At 46.8% G+C, this 20,832-nt stretch overlaps 1 protein-coding gene across 2 annotated transcripts; it reads right to left on the reverse strand.

The window, feature by feature from the left end:
* Positions 1-310: 310 nt before the first annotated feature.
* On the reverse strand, positions 311-16,906 carry MSTN (myostatin). Of its 2 annotated transcripts, XM_077319468.1 has the most exons (4): positions 16,043-16,906; positions 6,654-7,027; positions 4,441-4,491; positions 311-3,287 (listed from the first exon to the last, which is right to left on the reverse strand). In XM_077319468.1, exons 1-4 carry the CDS (start codon positions 16,413-16,415, stop codon positions 2,907-2,909), a joined length of 1,179 nt encoding a protein of 392 aa, XP_077175583.1. In that variant the 5' UTR covers positions 16,416-16,906; the 3' UTR covers positions 311-2,906. The 2 variants fall into 2 exon arrangements, with proteins under 2 accessions (XP_077175583.1, XP_077175584.1); XM_077319469.1 differs by lacking the exon at positions 4,441-4,491 and having other exon boundaries at positions 16,043-16,886.
* Between the last annotated feature and the right edge of the window lie 3,926 nt (positions 16,907-20,832).

Below are 20,832 nucleotides of genomic sequence, written 5' to 3' on the forward strand. Positions count from 1 at the left end.
TTATCCCTGGCATCCCAAGTGCCACATGGAGTCTTTCAGGCTTTGCCCCCCGATCCTATGTTAATGCATTATGCTCCCTAAAAAGTTGCCCCTCTCCTCCAAGATCAGGAGGTTGGGTGATGTGGAATGGGAGCTGCATTATATGCACGGACTAACGCTTTACATCGGCAGACAGCGAATCTAAAATGTGTATAATACCTTTGAACTGGGACCAGAAAAGTCCCATTGAAGTCAAAGGAACTGGGGAATAACTGTTTTCGTTATTCGCGGGCATGTAAGCATGAACGGAACGCAAAGACGACCAACAGGCTAATATTTTGTTGTAATTTTCACACAAATAAAATGATAAGTTGAAATCCAGAATACAACAAATAGAACTTTGATATCATACAAAAATGAACAATATTTTAACAGGAATTATAGTGGTTATTAAACAGTAGCTGTACTTTCCGTCGTCTTTCACATTTGAAAATAACGTCCCATAATAGGAAATAGGTAGATTTCTAAACTTTGTTTTTGATTAAAAATTACTGATTATGCAGAGCAAAATATACAGTAATATGTGAAAAAACCAAAGTTTATTACATACTTATAAAATAAAGGTAATAAAATATTTTTTTTTGCAATGTTTAAACTGTAAAGAAAAATACGGTTAATGAAAATATTAGGGCTTGTGCTATTGCAGTATATTAATCGGTTCTTGAAGTATGGAAAATTGGTTTAACTGTAACAAAGAAGGAACAACATGGACCTTCCAGTGGAATCCAGCGAACCATGGGTGAAAGACAAATATCTCCAATCACAGTGTGCTCCAAATTCCTCTGTAACCAATTAATTAGGGTTGCCACTGGCAAGGAATGGGGACTGCTTGGCAGATCCAGGTTGGGAAACTCCTGGAAATTTGGGGGTAAACCTATGGGAGGGGAGGGACCTCAGTAGAATACAATGTCATTGACCACACCCTCAAAAGCACGCATTTTCCCCTGGGGAACTGATCTCTGTAGTATGATGAGCTGTAATTCTGGGGGATAGAATCATAGAATCATAGAGTTGGAAGGGGCCATACAGGCCATCTAGTCCAACCCCCTGCTCAATGCAGGATCAGCCCAAAGCATCCTAAAGGATCCAAGAAAAGTGTGTATCCAACCTTGGCTTGAAGAATGCCAGTGAGGGGTCTTCAAGTTTATTACATACTTATATGTAATGGGATCTTCAAGTCCCACTTGGAGGCTGGCATCCCTAAGTTTAATTCTAGCAAGTAGGTCGCAGTTTATTATGCTTCTGCTTACAGAAGAGGAGGTCCAAAGCTCTATATGAGCAGGGGGAGACATCATTGGATTGAGTTCCACAAATGAGCAAAATCAGTTTGCTGTAGGTGGATGGGCACCTTTGGATCCCACTTATAATGTCCCTTGTTTATCAGCGTATCTCATTCATCTAAAAACTCGGGAAATGAACGCCTTCTTATCCTGTGGGTGACGTTTAGGATCCGGAAGCTGTTACATCTGCTGCAGTTGTTCCGATCCACTAACCAGCATGCTGTATCTTGACGCATGTATGGAACTCTTCCACGGGAGCAACATGGCGGACAAGGGGGAAGTGGAACCATAAGGAAGCAAAGAGCCCGATGTGTCTGTCAGCACCTTTACAGTAAGAGTTACACCCTTCCATGCCTGTGAAACTCTGCCTAGGATTGTGCAGTCAGACATACAAGAACTGACTGCACAATCGGCAGATACTCATTGCACAGAAACAAAATACCGGCAGAGGTGAACTTGTCTGTAATTGAACCTGCGTTTCTTGTCCCATATTCTCATTGCACAGTCATTGGAAATAAAAAAAAATGCTTATTTACAATACAATATTGTATATCTATATTACACAAACAATGTATCGGCATTTGATCATTCTTGTATTTATGGTTTTTAAAAAAAAATTCCCATTGGCTTTCCATAGTGCAAACTGTTAACGCTGCAAGCATGGCCTGTTACCATGAACTCGTAATGAGTAGTTTGTTGCTTTCTGTGACTTTGTAAGATGGATGTCTATTAGACTTTTAAAATTAACCTGTTAAAAGTCCCCATTCCTTGTGAATGAGGAATCGACTGTTCTTGATGGGGGTTGGGGGGTCATTGTTGTGCTGGATTTGTCTGCGTTTCACCTAGCTACTTAAACCCCGGTCTGCATTTCTGCAGCGATATCGGATTGGAGGACCGGGTAGTGATTCTGCTGTCAGCATATCCTATACCACTTGTGCAGTCTTGGGATTGGACTGTAAGTGATAGTGTACTGTGATAGCACCATTTGCAGTTTGAATGCACTAATTATAGAAGGAATGGAAATAATATGCGTGCAATGTTACCTGTGCTTATTTGTGGGTTTGTCAATGTTTGGTGGAATTTCATCTTATCAGTTTTCATAATCTAAACTCCGTTCAAGTGTCCGAGGACAATCCGGCGATTATTTGCTACATCGCCGAGACTGTATCGTCTAAGGCAAATACAACCGTAAACTAAACCTGTTTGGACTATATCTTAGAGCTCACTCCTTTTCATTATCTGGAATACGCGGAGTTGCTTTTATCTATCTCTACCTGCAGAAACGGTCTACGGCTACGTGGTTGCATAAATGAAAACGAATCCCTTTCCAGAACAAGAAATTCATTGTGAAATCCTGCGAGATTGATTGTAGCTTATCTTTTTCACTGGCTCGAACCAGCTCTTGCGTACACAAATGTCTTTCAGTTCAAATACTGTAGCTCTTCTTGGCGGAAAAATTTTCTAACAGCCTATCGCATCGCCTATTAGAGGTAGGCCTATCGTACAAAATTCACAGTCTCAAAAGATTGCTGAAGGGTAATTTCGTTAGATTCCACATTTTATGAAGGACCAAGCCTGATGAGGACCTCACGAGCACCCACAACGGTCTACTACCATGGCTGGTATCTTTCCGTAGATAATTTGTTCTTTTCCATTGAAATAAAGCATATTAATGGGGGACATCTTAGTAGGCGTGCAGCAAGGACCTGCGGAACCTCTCGGATTCGCTTGGTGGACAAGATGAGTGTGTGGATATTTCTGCAGAAATACAAATTCGCATTCCCCAGAGCAGTAGTTTGCTTTGTATCTTTTCGGCGCAATGATCCAGTCCCATCCAAAAGCTTCAAAGTCCACCGTCAGTGGGTAGCGACAGCATCGGGATTCCGTTGAGTGTTCATCGCAGTCAAGACCGAAATCTCTACGAGATCTTTTCGGTGTGTCTGTAATCCTGACCTCTAGAAATGGATTCTAGGGATAAAGGGGGAGAAGGAACAGCATGTATGACATCAGTCGACATCAGACCTATTTCCTGAACACATCGGTCAACATCAGGAGTGCTGTCATGATGATGTACTATAGTTGGCCATTCCAGGTTGGGAAATTCCTGGACATTTGATGTTGTCTAAGATACAACATCATAGAGTTCACCTTCCAAAGCAGCCATTTTCTCCAGGGGCACTAATCTCTGACATCTGGAGACCAGTTTGGAGCTCTTCAGGTCCCATCTGGAGGCTGGCAACCCTCTGATGCACCCTCAATGTATTGGACTGCACTCTAGTTTTCTGCCCCTCTGCTGTCTTTATAGAGTTAGTGGAGGAAACTCTTCCTTCAGTTCCTCTGATATCAGAAAGTCTCTGCACTTAGCTGAGCAGAGAATAAGATTGAACCCAGTATGTTGACATTTATTATACCTTTAAACCCTCACCTGGATGGTCCAGGCTAGCTTGATTTTGTCAGATCTCAGAGCTAAACAGGGTCACCCCTGTCTGGAATTTGGATGGGAGACTCCAAGGAAGTCCAGGGTTACCTCGCAGAGCCAAGCAATGGCCAACCACCTTAGAATGTCTCTTGGCTCTCAAACCCTAGGGTCACACCATAGGTCAGCTGAGAAATAAACCAAAAAGCAAGCAACACCTCGTAAAGCAAACCTGTGTTTAGACGTAATGCTGAACTTGTAAACAATAGTTATTAAATAGTTATTAAATATCCTATTATTCCTGGAAGTATTTTGAGGGAATGCCAACCCCTCTCCGACCCACTTGGCAACCACTCTTAAAAGTGAGGGGCGGATCTGTGGTAATGGCATGCAGCTCGAAGAACAAAATTCTACTGGGTATAGCCTTCCATCCTTCTGAGGTTGGTCAAATGAGTACCCAGCTTGCTGGGGGGTAAACGGTAATGACCGGGGAAGGCACTGGCAAACCACCCCGTATTGAGTCTGCCATGAAAACGCTGGAGGGCGTCACCCCAAGGGTCAGACATGACCCAGTGCTTGCACAGGGGATACCTTTACCTTTATACACAAAACACCCCCCCCCCAAGCTCATTAAATCCTAACTTGTTTTTCATCCTGACTGACAACCCAACTCTTGCACAAAAGCTCTAAGACATGCGTTCTCACCCAGCGTATTATAAAACTCCGGGGGTTTCTTGACGGCCCTGGAAGGGTTTTCTGAATGGGTGAGAGTTAATTAATTTTTAACATTAAAAAAAAAAAATTGTTAAACATTTATCAGGTGATACGACCATATATGGTCATTTCAACCAGCCCCTGACCCCCCCCAAATGGCCAATGATGGGCCTGGAGGGAGTTGGAAGGGGAAGGGCCTTCTCACCCCCTCCACGTACTCAGCTCTGCTTCCCAGCCATATTCTGCATGATTGTGCCATTTCTGGGGTTTCTCAAAGCCTGAAGAATGTTTCAGGGTTTTCTCAATGGCCAATTATGCACAGAGTGAAAGGTCCACATTTGGGGTGGAATGGCGGTGGCTAAAATCACCAATTATGCACGCTGCAGGCGGCAACCGGGCGCAGAGTAAACGTATGCCATTGAAAAGGCCGCGTTAGCGAGATGCGGAAGAAAGTGGAGCTTCCCGGGACCAGGCCGTAATCAGAAGCGACTCCGGAGTAGCCGCATGCATAATCGGATACTCTGGGTTTTGCCACCGTTGCGTTCCGTCCCGTCCGTAAGCGGTTTGCTTCGCTTCTTCCTCCTCCACGTTCTCCATGCCGCCGTTTCAGCGGACGTGCATAATAGGCCAATGGTAAAAATGTTGAGAAAGGCTGCTCTAATATCTCCCTACATTCTAGGTATGGAAGAGAACAAGATGACAAACTTGTGAAATTCAAAACACAACATTAATATGCTAAAGAGGAAACTGAGGTTTAAAGATCCACGTTTCATTTCTGCTTTGAGTATGCCCTCATTTTCCCCCCATACAAAATCTCTAGCTTGACTTGCGAACTTTGAGAAGGATCGCACCTTAAGCCGGTGGAAGGCAAACTAGAAGCTGCCATTTCTCTTGAGACTCATTGCTGAACTGGTGGGGAAATGCCTAGTAAAGGCAGTGTGTAGTAATATGTATTGCCATTTCACCTCTCTGACCTTCCACAAACCGTCCAAGGCTAGGCCTAATAAATTAACATCATTCTGGCTCCCGGAAGAGTTTAAGAGTGCATTTGGGTGTTGTTGGTTGGTAATTTGGTGTCAAAGCCACATCCCTCCTTTATTACACACAGTTACAGCGGCTTCCCCAGAAGAGATGCAGGCTACAGTTTTTTCAGGATCTGGAAATAAAGGTTTTTTTTTGGGGGGGGGATTGCCTGTTGTTTAGTGTGCAGCATGGCATAGTTATTCTAAAGTCTATTTCAGGGGTAGTCAAACTGCGGCCCTCCAGATGTCCATGGACTACAATTCCCAGGAGCCCCTGCCAGCGAATGCTGGCAGGGGCTCCTGGGAATTGTAGTCCATGGACATCTGGAGGGCCACAGTTTGACTACCCCTGGTCTATTTGATATGCTCACTAGAAGAAACTATCTTCCTACTTTGCCTGGTGCAGAAATGAAGAACTGCTATTTGGCCAGGTTCTCCTTCCTATATGTAACCTTCGATGCGGTGTGAGCCGTTGTACATATAAGTTCTACAACCAGCAGGATCAGCAGGGGGAGGGGGGGAATCAGAAAATTTTGTGTTGGCAACTACCTTCTGCCGGTGCATTACAAGGAACCCATTTAGCCGGTCAGATAACTGAGAATCAAATACTCTCTGTCCATGAATTTGTCGGAGTTTTAGCATTCCAATCTCTAAATATGTTTGCTTGGAAGGAAGGAAAAGCTCGCCAGAGCAGATCCAACGACCTGCCAAGGAAGTCTTCCTCCAGGCTCAAGGAGCTCCTCCTCCAACTTCAGTGGCTCTTCCTCCCGTGAAAAAGCCATTTAAGTTGGAGGAAATCCCCTTCGATTGGTAGCTATTTTAATTACAGTATTTGCTGGCGTATAAGACTACTTTTCCCCCCTGAAAAACATGCCTCCAAGTGGGGGGGTCGTCTTATGCGCCAGGTGCACTTCAGTTGGGATAGACATAGATGCCCATAGTGGCCCATAGTACTGTATTTTGAGTGGAAACGTTGGGGGGTCGTCTTAAACGCCCAGTCGTCTTATACGCCGGCAAATACGGTAATAAACACATAAATAAATAAACTTTGTTCAGCAGAGAAGGGCTGAAGTTTACGGATAATGCAGCCTTACTACCGCCTTAGAAAATCCCTACTTCATCCATATGAAAAGCATCCTTTTCAAGAAAGAAATTTCTTGGAGGTTTTCCAGTAGAACTCACCAAGCCTTCTTCCCCCGGTCCAGGATAAGTCACGGCCAGATCCCGTCCTTTTTCATCCAAAGCTTTGATTTCAATGCCCAAGTTGGATTCAGGTTGTTTGAGCCAGTTTTGCAACACGGTCTTCACATCGATGCTCTGCCAAATGCCGGTGCCCGCGTTCATATCGAGTTTTAAAGATCGAATTGCAGTCGAAGTGGCCCCGTCTTTCATAGGTCGGATGAGTCTCAAGATCTGCACAAATACTGTCGTAGGCCTCTGGACTTGTCTTAAGTATATCCACAGCTGAGCCTTCACGACTTTGTTGTACTGGATTCTAGAGCTAAACTTAAAAAAGCAACATTTGGGTTTTCCTTCCACTGGCACAGGGAAGTCAGCTACAAAGGAACAAAAAGAAGATGTTACTCGTCGGCAAATGCTAAGAGATACTGCACAACAACATATGAAAACAAAGGACATTTTTAAACCACAGTCAACGGAATGTCACGTTCTGGTACTGGGACACGAAACAGCATGGGTTCGTTTGATGAGTAACATTATTGGTGACATTATCTAGTTGGACTGAACATCAAGTATGTCTAAACTCAGTGTCACGTGTTGTCACTTTATAATCTCTATGCCATCTGTCCTTAATTATCACTGTATTTCTCCCCCCAGCCTGTGGCTCTTGAAACGTGACCCAGAACAGAACAAAACAGAACCTTTACAGGCGTACAGATATGTGACTATATGGCAGGCCTGATTTGTGTGTGCCATGCATAAAGAAGAAGAAGAACAACAACAAGAAGAAGAAAGAAAGAAAGAAAGAAAGAAAGAAATGGTTCTTATATGCCGCTTTTCTTTACCAGAAGGAGTCTCAAAGTGGTTTACAATCACCTTCCCTTTCCTTCCCCCACAGCAGACACCCTGTGAGGTAGAAGAAGAAGAGCTGCTTTTATATGCTGCTTTTCTCTACCCAAAGGAGACTAAAAATGGCTTACGTTTGCTTTCCCTTTACTCTCCCCACAACCGACACCCTGTGAGGTAGGTGAAGCTGAGAGATTCCTGATGTTACTGAAGAAGAGTTGGTTCTTCTATGCCATTTTTCTCTACCAGAAGGAGTCTCAAAGCGGCTTACATTCACCTTCCCTTTCCTCTCCCCACAAAAGACACCCTGTGAGGAGGGTGAGGCTGAGGGAGCCCTGATATCACTGCTCAGTCAGAACAGCTTTATCAGTGCTGTGGGGAGCCCAAGGTCACCCAGCTGGTTGCATGTGGGGGAGTGCAGAATCAAACCCGGCTTGCCAGAATAGAAGTCCGCATTCCTAACCACTACACCAAGCTGGCTTTTGGTAGAAAAGCCAGGTCCAGTTATGAGGAACCAGCAGAAATCTGTGGATTGCCCCAGAGTCATCCATCTGCACCCAATCTTCTAATCATGGCCCCTACAACCTAACCCAGATAGTCCAGGCAAGCCCGATCCCATCAGATTTCAGAAGCTAAGCAGTGTCGGCCCTGACTAGTGCTTGGAAGGGGGACCTTTGAGGGATACCAGGGTTGTGACACAGAGGCAGTCACTTCCCTACATCTCTTGTCTGGCTGCCAGACAGTCTTAGGATCCCCTGGCTCCATTACAACATGCCACATGATAAATGAACAATACTTACTCATGTGTTTAAAGCCTGCTGGTTGGGAATTGGGCAAGTTAAGACTTTTAAAACATACCTGTTTTCTTTTGCATTTTAAGCTACTTTGACCCCTGTGATCTTGACTAAAGATTCTGCATTTCTTTCAGGAAAATATGGTGTTGAGCTACTTGGCCGCTGCCAGCCGTAGCCGTTGGATCTTTATCCGCCAGCAGATAGGGGATTTTATTGTCCTCGTACAGTAGGAGATAGTTGAGTTAAAAGAGGGAAAATCCATAACTCACGACAAATTGTCATAATGCCATTTCAATAGCATGTGAATCGGGGAGTCAATATTTTTCAAATCACACTGCCAAAGCCAGTGTGAATAAGATAAGTTACAGTATCTCTCAGGTAGGGACTGTCCGGAACTGTTAAGTATTTGGTATAGGCTGGGATGTTTGAGAATGGAACTATGCTTCTACAAGAGAGGTGACTGTATGTTGATGTGGAACATCTTCTGGCGCGCCTCCTCAAACGGATATGAATACGTAAGTGACACCTGTAGTCCTGCCCAAGGGAGCGTGCCAGAAGAATCCAAGGCAGCTGAGGAGGCCGCGGCAGCACCCCAGTCTGCCACTGCTGGAGGACCAGCTAGCAGCCATGCTGCCTCCAGGGGCCCAGTCAGCACCAGAACCACCAGCAGGGGCACAGGCAGCAGCAGAGGCGGCCCAAGGGTAAACAGGAAAGGGGAGGGGGGAAAGGAGTCTGTGCGTGTTTGCTTGGGAGGGTGTGATGGAGGGAGGGAGATTGGGAAACCAACAGGTAAGTGGGGAAACAGGAGGAGGGGAAGGAAGAGAGTCTTTGTGTGTCTCTGTGCGTGTTTGCTTGGGAGGGTGTGATGGAGGGAGGGAGATTGGGAAACCAACAGGTAAGTGGGGAAACAGGAGGAGGGGAAGGAAGAGAGTCTTTGTGTGTCTCTGTGCGTGTTTGCTTGGGAGGGTGTGATGGAGGGAGGGAGATTGGGAAACCAACAGGTAAGTGGGGAAACAGGAGGAGGGGAAGGAAGAGAGTCTTTGTGTGTCTCTGTGCGTGTTTGCTTGGGAGGGTGTGATGGAGGGAGGGAGATTGGGAAACCAACAGGTAAGGGGGGAAACAGGAGGAGGGGAAGGAAGAGAGTCTCTGTGTGTCTCTGTGTGTGTTTGCTTGGGAGGGTGTGATGGAGGGAGGGAGATTGGGAAACCAACAGGTAAGGGGGGAAACAGGAGGAGGGGAAGGAAGAGAGTCTTTGTGTGTCTCTGTGCGTGTTTGCTTGGGAGGGTGTGATGGAGGGAGGGAGATTGGGAAACCAACAGGTAAGTGGGGAAACAGGAGGAGGGGAAGGAAGAGAGTCTCTGTGTGTCTCTGTGTGTGTTTGCTTGGGAGGGTGTGATGGAGGGAGGGAGATTGGGAAACCAACAGGTAAGTGGGGAAACAGGAGGAGGGGAAGGAAGAGAGTCTTTGTGTGTCTCTGTGCGTGTTTGCTTGGGAGGGTGTGATGGAGGGAGGGAGATTGGGAAACCAACAGGTAAGGGGGGAAACAGGAGGAGGGGAAGGAAGAGAGTCTCTGTGTGTCTCTGTGTGTGTTTGCTTGGGAGGGTGTGATGGAGGGAGGGAGATTGGGAAATCAACAGGTAAGGGGGAAATGGGAGGGGGAAGGGAGTCTGTGTGTATATGTGTGTGTATGAGTTTGCGAGTGAGGGAGGGGGGAGTGAGGGAGTGAAGGAGGAGGTCAGAAAACCAACAGGTAAGAGGGAAGTGAGTCTGTGTGTACTTGTACATGTATGTGTGTTTGCAAGGGAGAGAGGTGGTCCTGACCAAGTTGTCCCAGAGCAGGTATGTTCCACATACCCTCTGAGAGTCAGACTGTCAGTAGATTTTTGGCACCCTGATTTTATGGGTGGAATCTCCAGTGCAGCTCATGACCTTGATAACATGCAACAGCACCATCCAAATCCTTCCTACTTGGAAAAAAATAGCAACCATAGAGAAAGGGACCTAAGGAAGGTGAGAGGAGGTGAAATACACTGGGAAAGAAAGAATTTAAAAAAATGAAATTGAAATAATTCTTTAAAACACTCTTCAAGACCTTTGGAGATTTTAGACAGCAGTGGTCAAAAACCACCTGATCCGCCAAAATCCTCTAGAATCTAATAGGAATCACTCAGTAATTTGAGTACTGCAGTGGAAGGAAAAGTTGCTGGTGACATCCACACTATGATTTTTTTTCCACATTTCTATGTTTGAAACGAGTTTTTCCATGGTTGTAGCTTACAGCATCTGAATGATTTTTTCTGTAAAGTGCACAGGGAAATTAAGCACCAAATTCTCTGGCCCATCAAAAAGGAGAAAATCAGAGAGGAATATGCCCTCGGAATCTCATAGGTTCTACATAGCCAACCGTCTGTATTACAGATTCAAGTGAATATCCGTGTTGGTCTGAAGCAGCACAACAAAATTTGAGTCCAGTGGCTCCTTTAAGACCAAGAAAGATGTATTCAAGGCGTGAGCTTTCGTGTGCAGGCCCTCTTCCTCAGAGAAGGATTCCCTTATGATACCTTGAATAAATCTTTGTTGGTTTTAAAGGTGTTATTGGACTCAAATCTTGTTTGGCTATATTATAGTCTCTGAAATATACTCTTCACTAGAAGAAGAAGAAGAAGAAGAAGAAGAAGAAGAAGAAGAAGAAGAAGAAGAAGAAGAAGAAGAAGAGTTGGTTCTTATATGCCGCTTTTCCCTACCCGAAGGAGGCTCAAAGCAGCTTCCAGTCGCCTTCCCTTTCCTCTCCCCACAACAGACACCCTGTGAGGGAGGTTGGGCTGAGAGAGCCCTGATATTACTGAAGAAGAAGAAGAGTTGGTTCTCATATGCCGCTTTTCTCTACCCGAAGGAGGCTCAAAGCAGCTTACAGTCGCCTTCCCTTTCCTCTCCCCACAACAGACACCCTGTGAGGGAGGTTGGGCTGAGAGAGCCCTGATATTACTGAAGAAGAAGAAGAGTTGGTTCTCATATGCCGCTTTTCTCTACCCGAAGGAGGCTCAAAGCAGCTTACAGTCTCCTTCCCTTTCCTCTCCCCACAACAGACACCCTGTGAGGCGGGTGAGGCTGAGATGCCCTGATATCACTGCTCGGTCAGAACAGCTTTATCAGTGCCGTGGCGAGCCCAAGGTCACCCAGCTGGCTGCATGTGGGGGAAGTGCAGAATCGAACCCGGCATGCCAGATTAGAAGTCCGCACTCCTAACCACGACACCAAACTGGCTCTCAAAACTAGTCAAAAATTGCCTGAGAAACTGAACTCGCCGAACAGTGGACTCAATGGCCGCGACTCCTAACATCTTACCACAAGCACCGAACTCAAGCAATCACTTTATAAAACCACCAAGCATGCGACTCGGAGATTTCAGTTTCGTCATTAGAACTAACAGCTAATTGGACAGGAGCAGGTTGTCCGAAGCAGAGTTACACCCCCCTAAATCCCTTGAAGTCGGTGGTCTTAGAAGGGCGTAACTCTTCTTTGCATGGTGCCGCGAATCGCTTTCCCTGGACAGGCAATAAACGCAGTTGTAAGCCCAGTGTTGTCATTTTCACAGCTGTAATACTTCTGGTTTTAAATCTGGCAGCTCCAGCATACATTATGAGACATGCGGCAGCAATACTGTAACGGGGAAATCCTTCCCAAGCTCTTCTAAGTCAGACTGGACTACTGTTAAGGCCCTGCACGTTGATCTCACCTCAAAACCAGTTTGGAAACTCCAGGTGGTGGAGAATGCAGGCATATTACTTTCCTTTTACAGTCATTCCACTGGTTGCCCATCGGTTAGAGCCAGCTTGGGGGAGTGGTTAGGAGTGCGGACTTCTAATCTGGCATGCCGGGTTCGATTCTGCACTCCCCCACATGCAGCCAGCTGGGTGACCTGGGTGACCGAGCAGTGATATCAGAGCTCTCTCAGCCTCACCTACCTCACAGGGTGTCTGTTGTGGGGAGAGGAAAGGGAAGGCGACTGTAAGCCGCTTTGAGCCTCCTTCGGGTAGGGAAAAGCGGCATATAAGAACCAACTCTTCTTCTTCTTCTTCTTCTTCTTCTTCTTCTTCATAGTGGTCTCTAATATGGAGGGCCAGGTTTGATTCCCCACACCTCCTCCACAAGTAGCCAGCTAGGTGACCTTGGGCTAGTCCCAGTTCTCTCAGAGCTCACCTACATTCACAGGGTGTCTGTTTTGGGAAGACGAAGGGAAGGCGATTGTAAAACACTTTGAAACTCCTTCAGGTAGTAAAAAGCAGGGTACCAAACCCCCCAGTTCTACTCCTCCTCTTCTTCTTACTGGGCTTAATTTACAGTATTGGCAATCTCATACAAAGCCCATCCTGGCCTTGGGGGCTCTGTGACTCTGTCTGTCCTCCAATGGCCATCATGACCACTTGGCTCATCCAAGCAGGCCCTTCTGAAGTTGCCAGCCTGAACATGGGCAGATTCAACAACTCCCCCACCCCACGTGCCTTCTCTGCAGGGCTGGTTTATCCCTGTAAAACATGCTACAGGGCCCCCACTACCAGGGCCCCCTTATGGTGCCTTTCCCCCTCCCCATGGATCAGGGCCATAGCATCTCTCCTCCTCCCTTTTGCCTCTTCAAGGACAGAGTGACAATTCTGTGCCAGTCCGGCTGATCCTGCCACAACTGTACTCTGCTAGAGCCCCACAAATCCTTAAATGGGCTCTGGTGCTACATACCCGGAGAGTCCTCGAACCCCTCCTGCTTCACCATTGTGGCCCCTTGCCTTGTGGAAGCACCTGAGGAGGTCAAGAAGACTCCTGCTCTCTTCAACAGGGTTCTTCTCCACAGACAATAGGGTAGCCTTGTACTAAAGCTCTGAGAGTCAATGTGGCATAGCGGTTAAGAGCAGCCGTCTCTAGCCCAGAGAGCTGGGTTTGACTCTCCACTCCTCCTCCACCTGTAGCCAGCTGGGCGACCCTGGGCCAGTCACAGTTATCTTCAGGCGGTTCTTGCAGCGCAGTTTTCTTAGAGCTCTCTCCGCCCCACCTCCCTCCCAGGGTGTCTGTTGCCGGCAGAAGAATGGGAACGTTTTTGTAAATCAATTCTGGGACTCTTTTGAACATTGAAAAGCAAGGTGTAAAAAAAATGAGCTCTTCTTCACAAAGTTGCTGAGATAAATGAGTGGGGATTGCAGCCTGGGGTGGAGTGTATCTTTGCAGTGGGTTGGACTCTGTGGTGCGGTTGTGCATCATTTAATGCGTCACATGAACACATTGCTCTGCTTTGCTGCAGACGCCCAGACCTGATGGGTTGGTGGCGTTTCCCATCTTCCCTTGCCTTACTCTGTGCTACCTGCCTTGCATCCCAGGGAGAATAAGCAAACCAGTCCATTGGAGTCCATGGGTTCAGAAGGGCATACCTCTCTTTAGGACTGATTGGCGGGGGGGGGGGGGTCTTTGTGTTGGTCTGAAGCAAAAGAAGAAAGCTGGAGTCTGGGGAGCACCTTTAAGACCAGCCCAGTTCAATTCTGGGGGCAAGCTTTTGTGTGCATGCACACTTCATCAGCCCCCGAAAATGATACCCAGAATTAACTGGGTTGGTCTTAAAGGGCTCCCCTGGACTCCAGCTGTGTTCTGCTGCTTGGGGTTGTGCAGAAGCACAAATCCTTTAAGTCGGCTGCCTGTGCAACGTCCTAAACTTTTTTCTTTAAAAATGAAAAAAAAGAAAACACTGTTGAAAAAGTGCGAAATAAATGAGAAGGGGGAGAAAAAAAATCCCAGCGTTTAGATTTCTTCTATAAGCAGTATACAATTTCCCCCCGAAGTAATAGCTTAGCGTCCAGACTGTCATTCTTCTTCCCTTTAAAGCCCCTTACAATGAAACTTTTTTAAAATAGCCGTGTCACCGAATCTGAAGAGCTGGAGTCTGGATCTTGAGTTTATTATTAGGGAAAACAGCAGCTAGCCTGACACCAAATGAAGCCCGGGGATTGTATATCACCGCTGCTGATAAGAAATCCAAGTCATGTGCTTCCAGATTTCCCTTTTACATTATTTCGCCGTTGCCTTAAGTGTTATCCCGAAAGCAGCTGCCGTGGCCAAATGCTTCAGCTAATGAAGAACATGAGATACGATAATCTAAGCCGTGCAAAAGATACTTGATAGGAGCGATAGCAGATGCTGACCGCCGAGAAGTTAACTAAGAATGCGCTCCTTCTGTGACTCTCTCCGTGCCTTCTCAACCCAACGGAGAGAGCGGCGCGCATGATAACGCGCAAAATGCCCCACGCTGGGCACCCCTAAGTAAGAGGTACGGCGGTTTTATAAGGTGTTCGTTTCAAAGATATACGTCGCCTTCGTTTCATAGGAAATCAGGAGGAAGCGCATGTTCAGCACAGCCAAACCAGGGGCTGGGAACCACAAAACCCTCCTGCGAAAACAGCCGGCCGTTCAGCGGTTTTCTGCAGGAGCGCTCAGGAGGGTGTGAAACTCTTGGCTCTGCGGCTTTCCTTGGCGCCGGGACAGAAGTCCCCGGTTTTGCCACCTGGCTGTGACGGGACCCTCCGGCAGCACAACACGGCAAACACACTCGGAAGTGCCAGCCCAGATAGACCCTGGCATGGGTGCTGAAGCAAAGCCATTTACTCCATCTGACGGAGAGGCTGATTCTGGGAAGGCTAAAGGGGGTGGCAGGTTACAGTGGATGAGCGAGAGGGTTGTGAGTGTCCTGCATAGTGCAGGGGGTTGGACTAGATGACCCAGGAGGTCCCTTCCAACTCTATGATTCTATGATTCATTTCCTAGCCACATGTAGGCTTCAAGGTGCATTTTGATGGGTGCAACGTGTCCAAACGCACAGCGTATTCCGGCACAACCAAACTAGTTTGGAGCTTCCTTGGGAGAGCAATGGCCCCCCCACTGGCATGACCCCACAACAGAGCTGTTTTATTACATGGCTAGGTGCTCTTTCCACGTTTATGTCTATGCGCCTTGGTTGGCTGGGACGACATAATAAAAGTGGAAGTGGTGCTGTTCAGATCTTTAAAAAGCGTATCGGCAGGGAAATGGCCCCAAATAAAAACAACCCAGTGCATGAAAGCAGAAGGGAGAATACGTTGCATCTTACGACGTAGTTTTAACGTACACACACATGGCACATACGTGGGATGGGGTGGCACATTTGAGTTAATGGCATTACATTATCAGTTAAGTAGGGCTTTTGCTTTTGGGGTCTTTTTTTGGGGGGGGGTTACTTGTCAGCTGTCCCTGATGTCCTCAGACAATTTGCTAATAATATCCACTGGTACCTAAACATGACATTTTTTTCTTGCTCATTTGTCAGTCTAGAGCAGGGGTAGTCAAACTGCGGCCCTCCAGATGTCCATGGACTACAATTCCCAGGAGCCCCTGCCAGCATTCGCTGGCAGGGGCTCCTGGGAATTGTAGTCAATGGACATCTGGAGGGCCGCAGTTTGACTACCCCTGCTCTAGAGTCACCACAAGAAATAACTGGGATCGAGGGATTCATTCACTCCATCCCTTATCAAGCTTTCTCCAGCAGTCGACAAGATAAGCCAAAGGGGGATGCTGATCATCGACTACTTTGTGCATAAAGGGAAAGCATACTATTGGGTGGGAAAGCAAGGGTTTCGTGTCCGTGGGTCACCAACCAAACTCTTTTTTTTAAAAAAAAAAACCTGCTTCCTTCCTTCCCCGCTGCTCGCAAACGAATCGCACGAACCAAAACGCACTTACATTCTGTCGGCATCGTGATAATCGTTTCCGTGGTCGCGTGATAATCGTCGTCTTCCAGCGATCCGTCGCTGCTGTCGTCGCGCTGCACGTCGTATTGATCGATCAGCTCTTGGAGCGGAGGCGCTTTGGGTAGAAGTTGCCGTATAGCATCCCGGCTAATGTTCGGCGCTTGCTCCAGGCGCAGTTTGCTGAGGATCTGGATTTTGATCGCCTCTATCCTGGACGATTTCGTGCTTTGCCTCCACGTGCACGCATTGCACAGCCCCTCTTTCTCGATGTTCTCGTTGGCTTGGTTGCTTTCGTTAAGATCCGCCGGGCCAGGTATGATCAACAGGAAAAAGTAAATGCAAAGAAACATTTTCAGCTTCAACATGGCCTCACATTCGGTGCCGCTCTTCCCCTCCCCTCCCCTCCTCCGGCTCCTTGCTACCGTTGTTTAGTCCTTTCTTTAAAATTTATTTCGGCGATCTTTCAGTGCCCCGCGAAATCTCTGCAAGCAAACGCAGCCTGAGACGACTCACCGCTCCGGGTGAATCTTGTATATCCCAAGAGGGCTTTTTATATTCCAACCTACACGGGACGTGTGTCGTCAAAACCGACGATTGGCTATTAAACCAACAATGAATCTAGCTGTCAGATGTTTAAGCCTTGCCTGTCATTAGTTGCTGGACCGCATTTTGTTACTGCCAAGGGTGAGTTGATTTTCTGGCTATTCCGTAGAGGGTATCTCCTCACATGCTGAAAGGATATTTCCAAGAAGTACAGCCAGCAGTACCAGAAGATAGTGTTACCATTCTTAAATGTGGATCAGCTGTTTCTTTTATTATGAATCAATCAGGGCTTTCCCCTTGCACCAGGCAAAGCCGTTCGAGATGATTCTGTTTTAAGAACAAACTTTTAGAGAGCGTCTCCGGCATGAACTTTGCTCTTCCCTGCATTGCTGTATCGCAGAGCCTTGATTAAAATAACAAGGAGAGAATGTTTGGATTCAAAGGACTGGGGCTCAGAAGCTAAACATCGTCACTTCTCTCCCCCGACCCCAGAAATCTTGTCCATGCTACTCGAGGGTGTTTGATTCATTGCTCTGCACTGGAGACTGAAATAGCAGCATTTAAACAGGTACAATCCTGTTTTCTTGGGCAGCCCTTTACAGGAGAGTCGTGGCTGCAGTCTTCAAGCACGGCTCAGGCGCCAGCTGCTGAGGCCGGGGCCCTTCTTGTGTGTACAATACGGATGGCTGAAAGCACAAATTGCCAGTTTGGGAATAGGGAGAGCTAGAGTCATTCTCTCCTTGCCACCTGACAGGTGACCAGATCTGTTACATTTTTGCTGCATCCGTCCAGGAGTGGCTTAAGGATTTGCATGGCCTGTAGTGCCGGAGCTAGTTTAAGGATTTGCAGGGCCCTAAAGGTAAAGGTATCCCCTGTGCAAGCACCGAGTCATGTCTGACCCTTGGGGTGACGCCCTCCAGCGTTTTCATGGCAGACTCAATACGGGGTGGTTTGCCAGTGCCTTCCCCAGTCATTACCGTTTACCCCCCAGCAAGCTGGGTACTCATTTTACCGACCTCTGAAGGATGGAAGGCTGAGTCAACCTTGAGCCGGCTGCTGGGATCAAACTCCCAGCCTCATGGGCAAAGCTTTCAGATGGCTGCCTTACCACTCTGCACCACAAGAGGCTCATAGCAGAGCACAATTGTGACTGGAGCAGCCAGTCTAGGGACAGAGGGCCCAACATCAGTGGAAGGGGGTGTCACTCAAGTGTCCTTAAGGAGGGGAAAGGAAGGAGGAGAGAGGCTGTGGCCCTGATCCACAGGAGAAAGGCACTGCATGGGGCCCTGGGAAGTGCGGGACCCATAACCTGTGCTACATGTGCTACATGGATAAACAGGCCCTGCATCAGTCATATGTTAGGGCAGGTGTCCCCAGGGTGGCGCATTGTGCACCAAGAGATACCTTTTCTGGTACCCACCAGGCTATTTATTTACTCATTTATTTTATTATTGTATTCCTACCCCATCCTTTCCCAAAGGCTCAGGGCGAATAGCAGCATATAAAAACACACCGTTTTAAAAAATAGCAATTTAAATATAATTATTTTAACCTTAAATTCCTTAAAAATACAGATTTCTAAGATATGAAACATTACCAAAGAAATTGTTATCTGTCTGGTGCTATGTCTTTATCGAGGAGAAGAGGAGGGGAACAACATAGAAGGATATTGTTTCCCAAAAGGTGATTAATTGGATGGATTTGGGCAGGGAGGCCAGCTAGAATTCTGATGTTCCTTGAGGCCTCAAACAGTGACCTGTGGAACAACAAATTACAGGCCCTGCAGAACTCCTTAAGGTCCCACTCTGAAAAGGTTCTGGCCCTGAATAAGACCAATTTAATTTCTTTGGGGACAGGGATCCTAATATGTTCGAAGAACAAGGCATGAAGTACAGCAACAAGATATTTTATAACTCTTCCAAACAGCTCCACAACCAACAAGGAACAACAGTTCTTACAACTCTCTCTATATCCTAGTTCCCCACCCAAACGTCCCGCACACAGGAACAACTTTACAACAGAATTAACCCTTAACATACCAAATACACTACAGATCCTGAGCAGATTTTGTTCATTCGATCTGACAGTCCCAGATGGTTTAGGGTTTTAAAGATCAAAACCAAAACCTTGAACGATTCAGCTGGGCGAGCACAGGTTGTATATGTGCTCTCCATTGGATCCCAGTAAGGACCCACACTGCCACAATCTGAACTTGTTAAAGTTTCTGGAGCAACTTCAAGGGTAGCCCTGCATAGAGTGAGATACAGTAGTCCAACCTGAAGGTGACTGTTGCATGGACCACAGTGGCTAAGTTGGATGCACACAAGTAGGGTGCTAATTGTCATGCTTGGTGGAGGTGGTAAAATGCCTGGTGAGCAACATTGGTGACCCGGGCCTCCATGGGTAAAGAGGAATCCAGGATAACCCCCAGACACATGACAGTCACCCAGACTGTTAGTTGAACCCCGTCAAGAGCTGGGAGTTTCACCATCTCACCTGGGGTGTGGCGACCCAGCCAGAGGATCTTCATATTAGCTGGATTTAACCTCAGCCAACCACTTGAGCCTATCTACCACAGCCTTCAGACACTTGGCCAGAGAACCTGAGGGTAGGATGGAGGGCCATTCTATTGAATGTTGCTGTTAAATCCAACAACAACAGCAAAACTGTCCTGTCTAGATACAGTTGTCTCCAAATGTTATCTGAGAGGGCAACCAGGGCCATCTTCATTCCATGGCCGGGCCAGAAGCTGGACTGGAATGAATTAATGGCCAATGTTTCTTCCAGGAATCTCTGTAGCTGTTCCAGTATCACACACTTAAGATGTGAAACTGGGCAGTAATTGGCTGGGTTGGATGGGTCACATACAATTTTTTTTCAAAAGCAACCTAACCAAAGTCTCCTTCTATCTCCCTGGGAAAGTCCCTGACATTAGGGACAAGTTGATAATCTAATGGAGAGGGTCCTGGATCTCCTTATCACTGCCTTTCACCAGCCATGGGGGACAAAGGTCAAGGGAGCATGTGGTAGGTAAAACAGCCTCCAGAGTCCTGTCCACAACAACTAAGGAAATTGGACTGAAGCAGTACAACAAAGAACCTGGAGATGGCCAAGGGACCTCCAGCTCCCTAACTGTACCAAAATCAGTAGATAAATCATGGTGGAATGACAGGATTTTCTCTGCAAGAAAGCTTGCATAAGCCTCGTAGCTAATGTCCAATCATTTAATTTTGAACAGTCCTATAACTAAAGATGTCAGAGATCAAACTGTTTCCAATAATTGCATTGGGTGTGAACTACTGGAGGCAATAGACACCACAAAGAATTCTCTCTTTGTGACCTTCACTGTTGTCTCATAATCGTCTTATAAGATGTTCTGGAAGTTTCATCATGAGTTTTCCTCCAAACTCATTCTAGTCATCTCAGTTCTTTTTTTCTGCTTGTGCAGCTCTAAGGTATATCATGGTGCCAGTTTCAGACAGGAATGGAGAGGGCATTGGGGGGCAATCTCATCAATGGCTTCAGATAGGTTGCTATGCCAGTGCTCCACCAGCACATCTACTGAGTTGCCACGAGGACATTGGATCCTGCAGAGTGTTCCAGATGTCTATTGGATCCATGTCTCCTTGGCAATCATAAATCTACTCTGCACCTATACAAGGAGGGAGTGGGGGATTGACTTGGGTTTTTAGGGCAAAATGGTCCAACCATGGCACTCCTGTAGTTTGTACTGGACCAATATGTATTTCTATCCCAAAGATCAGATTAAGGGCATGGCCTGCTTGGTATGTGGAATCAGTAAAAAATTTGGGGAGTCCTAGTGTTGCCATGGCAGATACCAGGCCCAAGAACTGGATGGAGGTGGTTTTCTCCACATGGACCTTGAGGTTCCCCGGGATTATTAGCCTAGGGCACTGCAAGACCCACCTGGGCACCAGCTGCAGGAATTTGGCATGGCATCTGCTAGTGCATTGAGAGGTTGGTACACCATTCAGGTAGTCAAACTATCCACTGCATCCCACATCAGGCCCACACCTTCAATACCCAAGGACATTGGAACAGGGATAGCCTAAAAGGAGAATGAATCTATTACCAGAAACACACTTATACACGTGTCCTGTGACATGTATATATTCAGCAGTGGGGGATTTGCTTAGCGAGAGGAGGTAACATAACAAAATGATTGTTTGCCCATGTTTACAAGATGATTGCACCCTTAAGAATCCAAGGCAGACAGAA

The sequence above is a fragment of the Paroedura picta genome, chromosome 2 (assembly GCF_049243985.1).
Source record: "Paroedura picta isolate Pp20150507F chromosome 2, Ppicta_v3.0, whole genome shotgun sequence".
Classification (NCBI taxonomy): Eukaryota; Metazoa; Chordata; class Lepidosauria; order Squamata; family Gekkonidae; genus Paroedura; species Paroedura picta.

What these genes read in the sequence shown, in the direction of transcription:
- MSTN (XM_077319468.1), bottom strand. Translation starts at nt 16,415, where the DNA reads ATGTTGAAGCTGAAAATGTTTCTTTGCATTTACTTTTTCCTGTTGATC. An exon ending in TATCACGATGCCGACAGAAT is followed by an intron (nt 7,028 to 16,042) that starts GTAAGTGCGTTT and finishes GTTCCTTTGTAG; the next exon opens with CTGACTTCCCTGTGCCAGTG. An exon ending in GACCGGGGGAAGAAGGCTTG is followed by an intron (nt 4,492 to 6,653) that starts GTGAGTTCTACT and finishes TCACCCATTCAG; the next exon opens with AAAACCCTTCCAGGGCCGTC.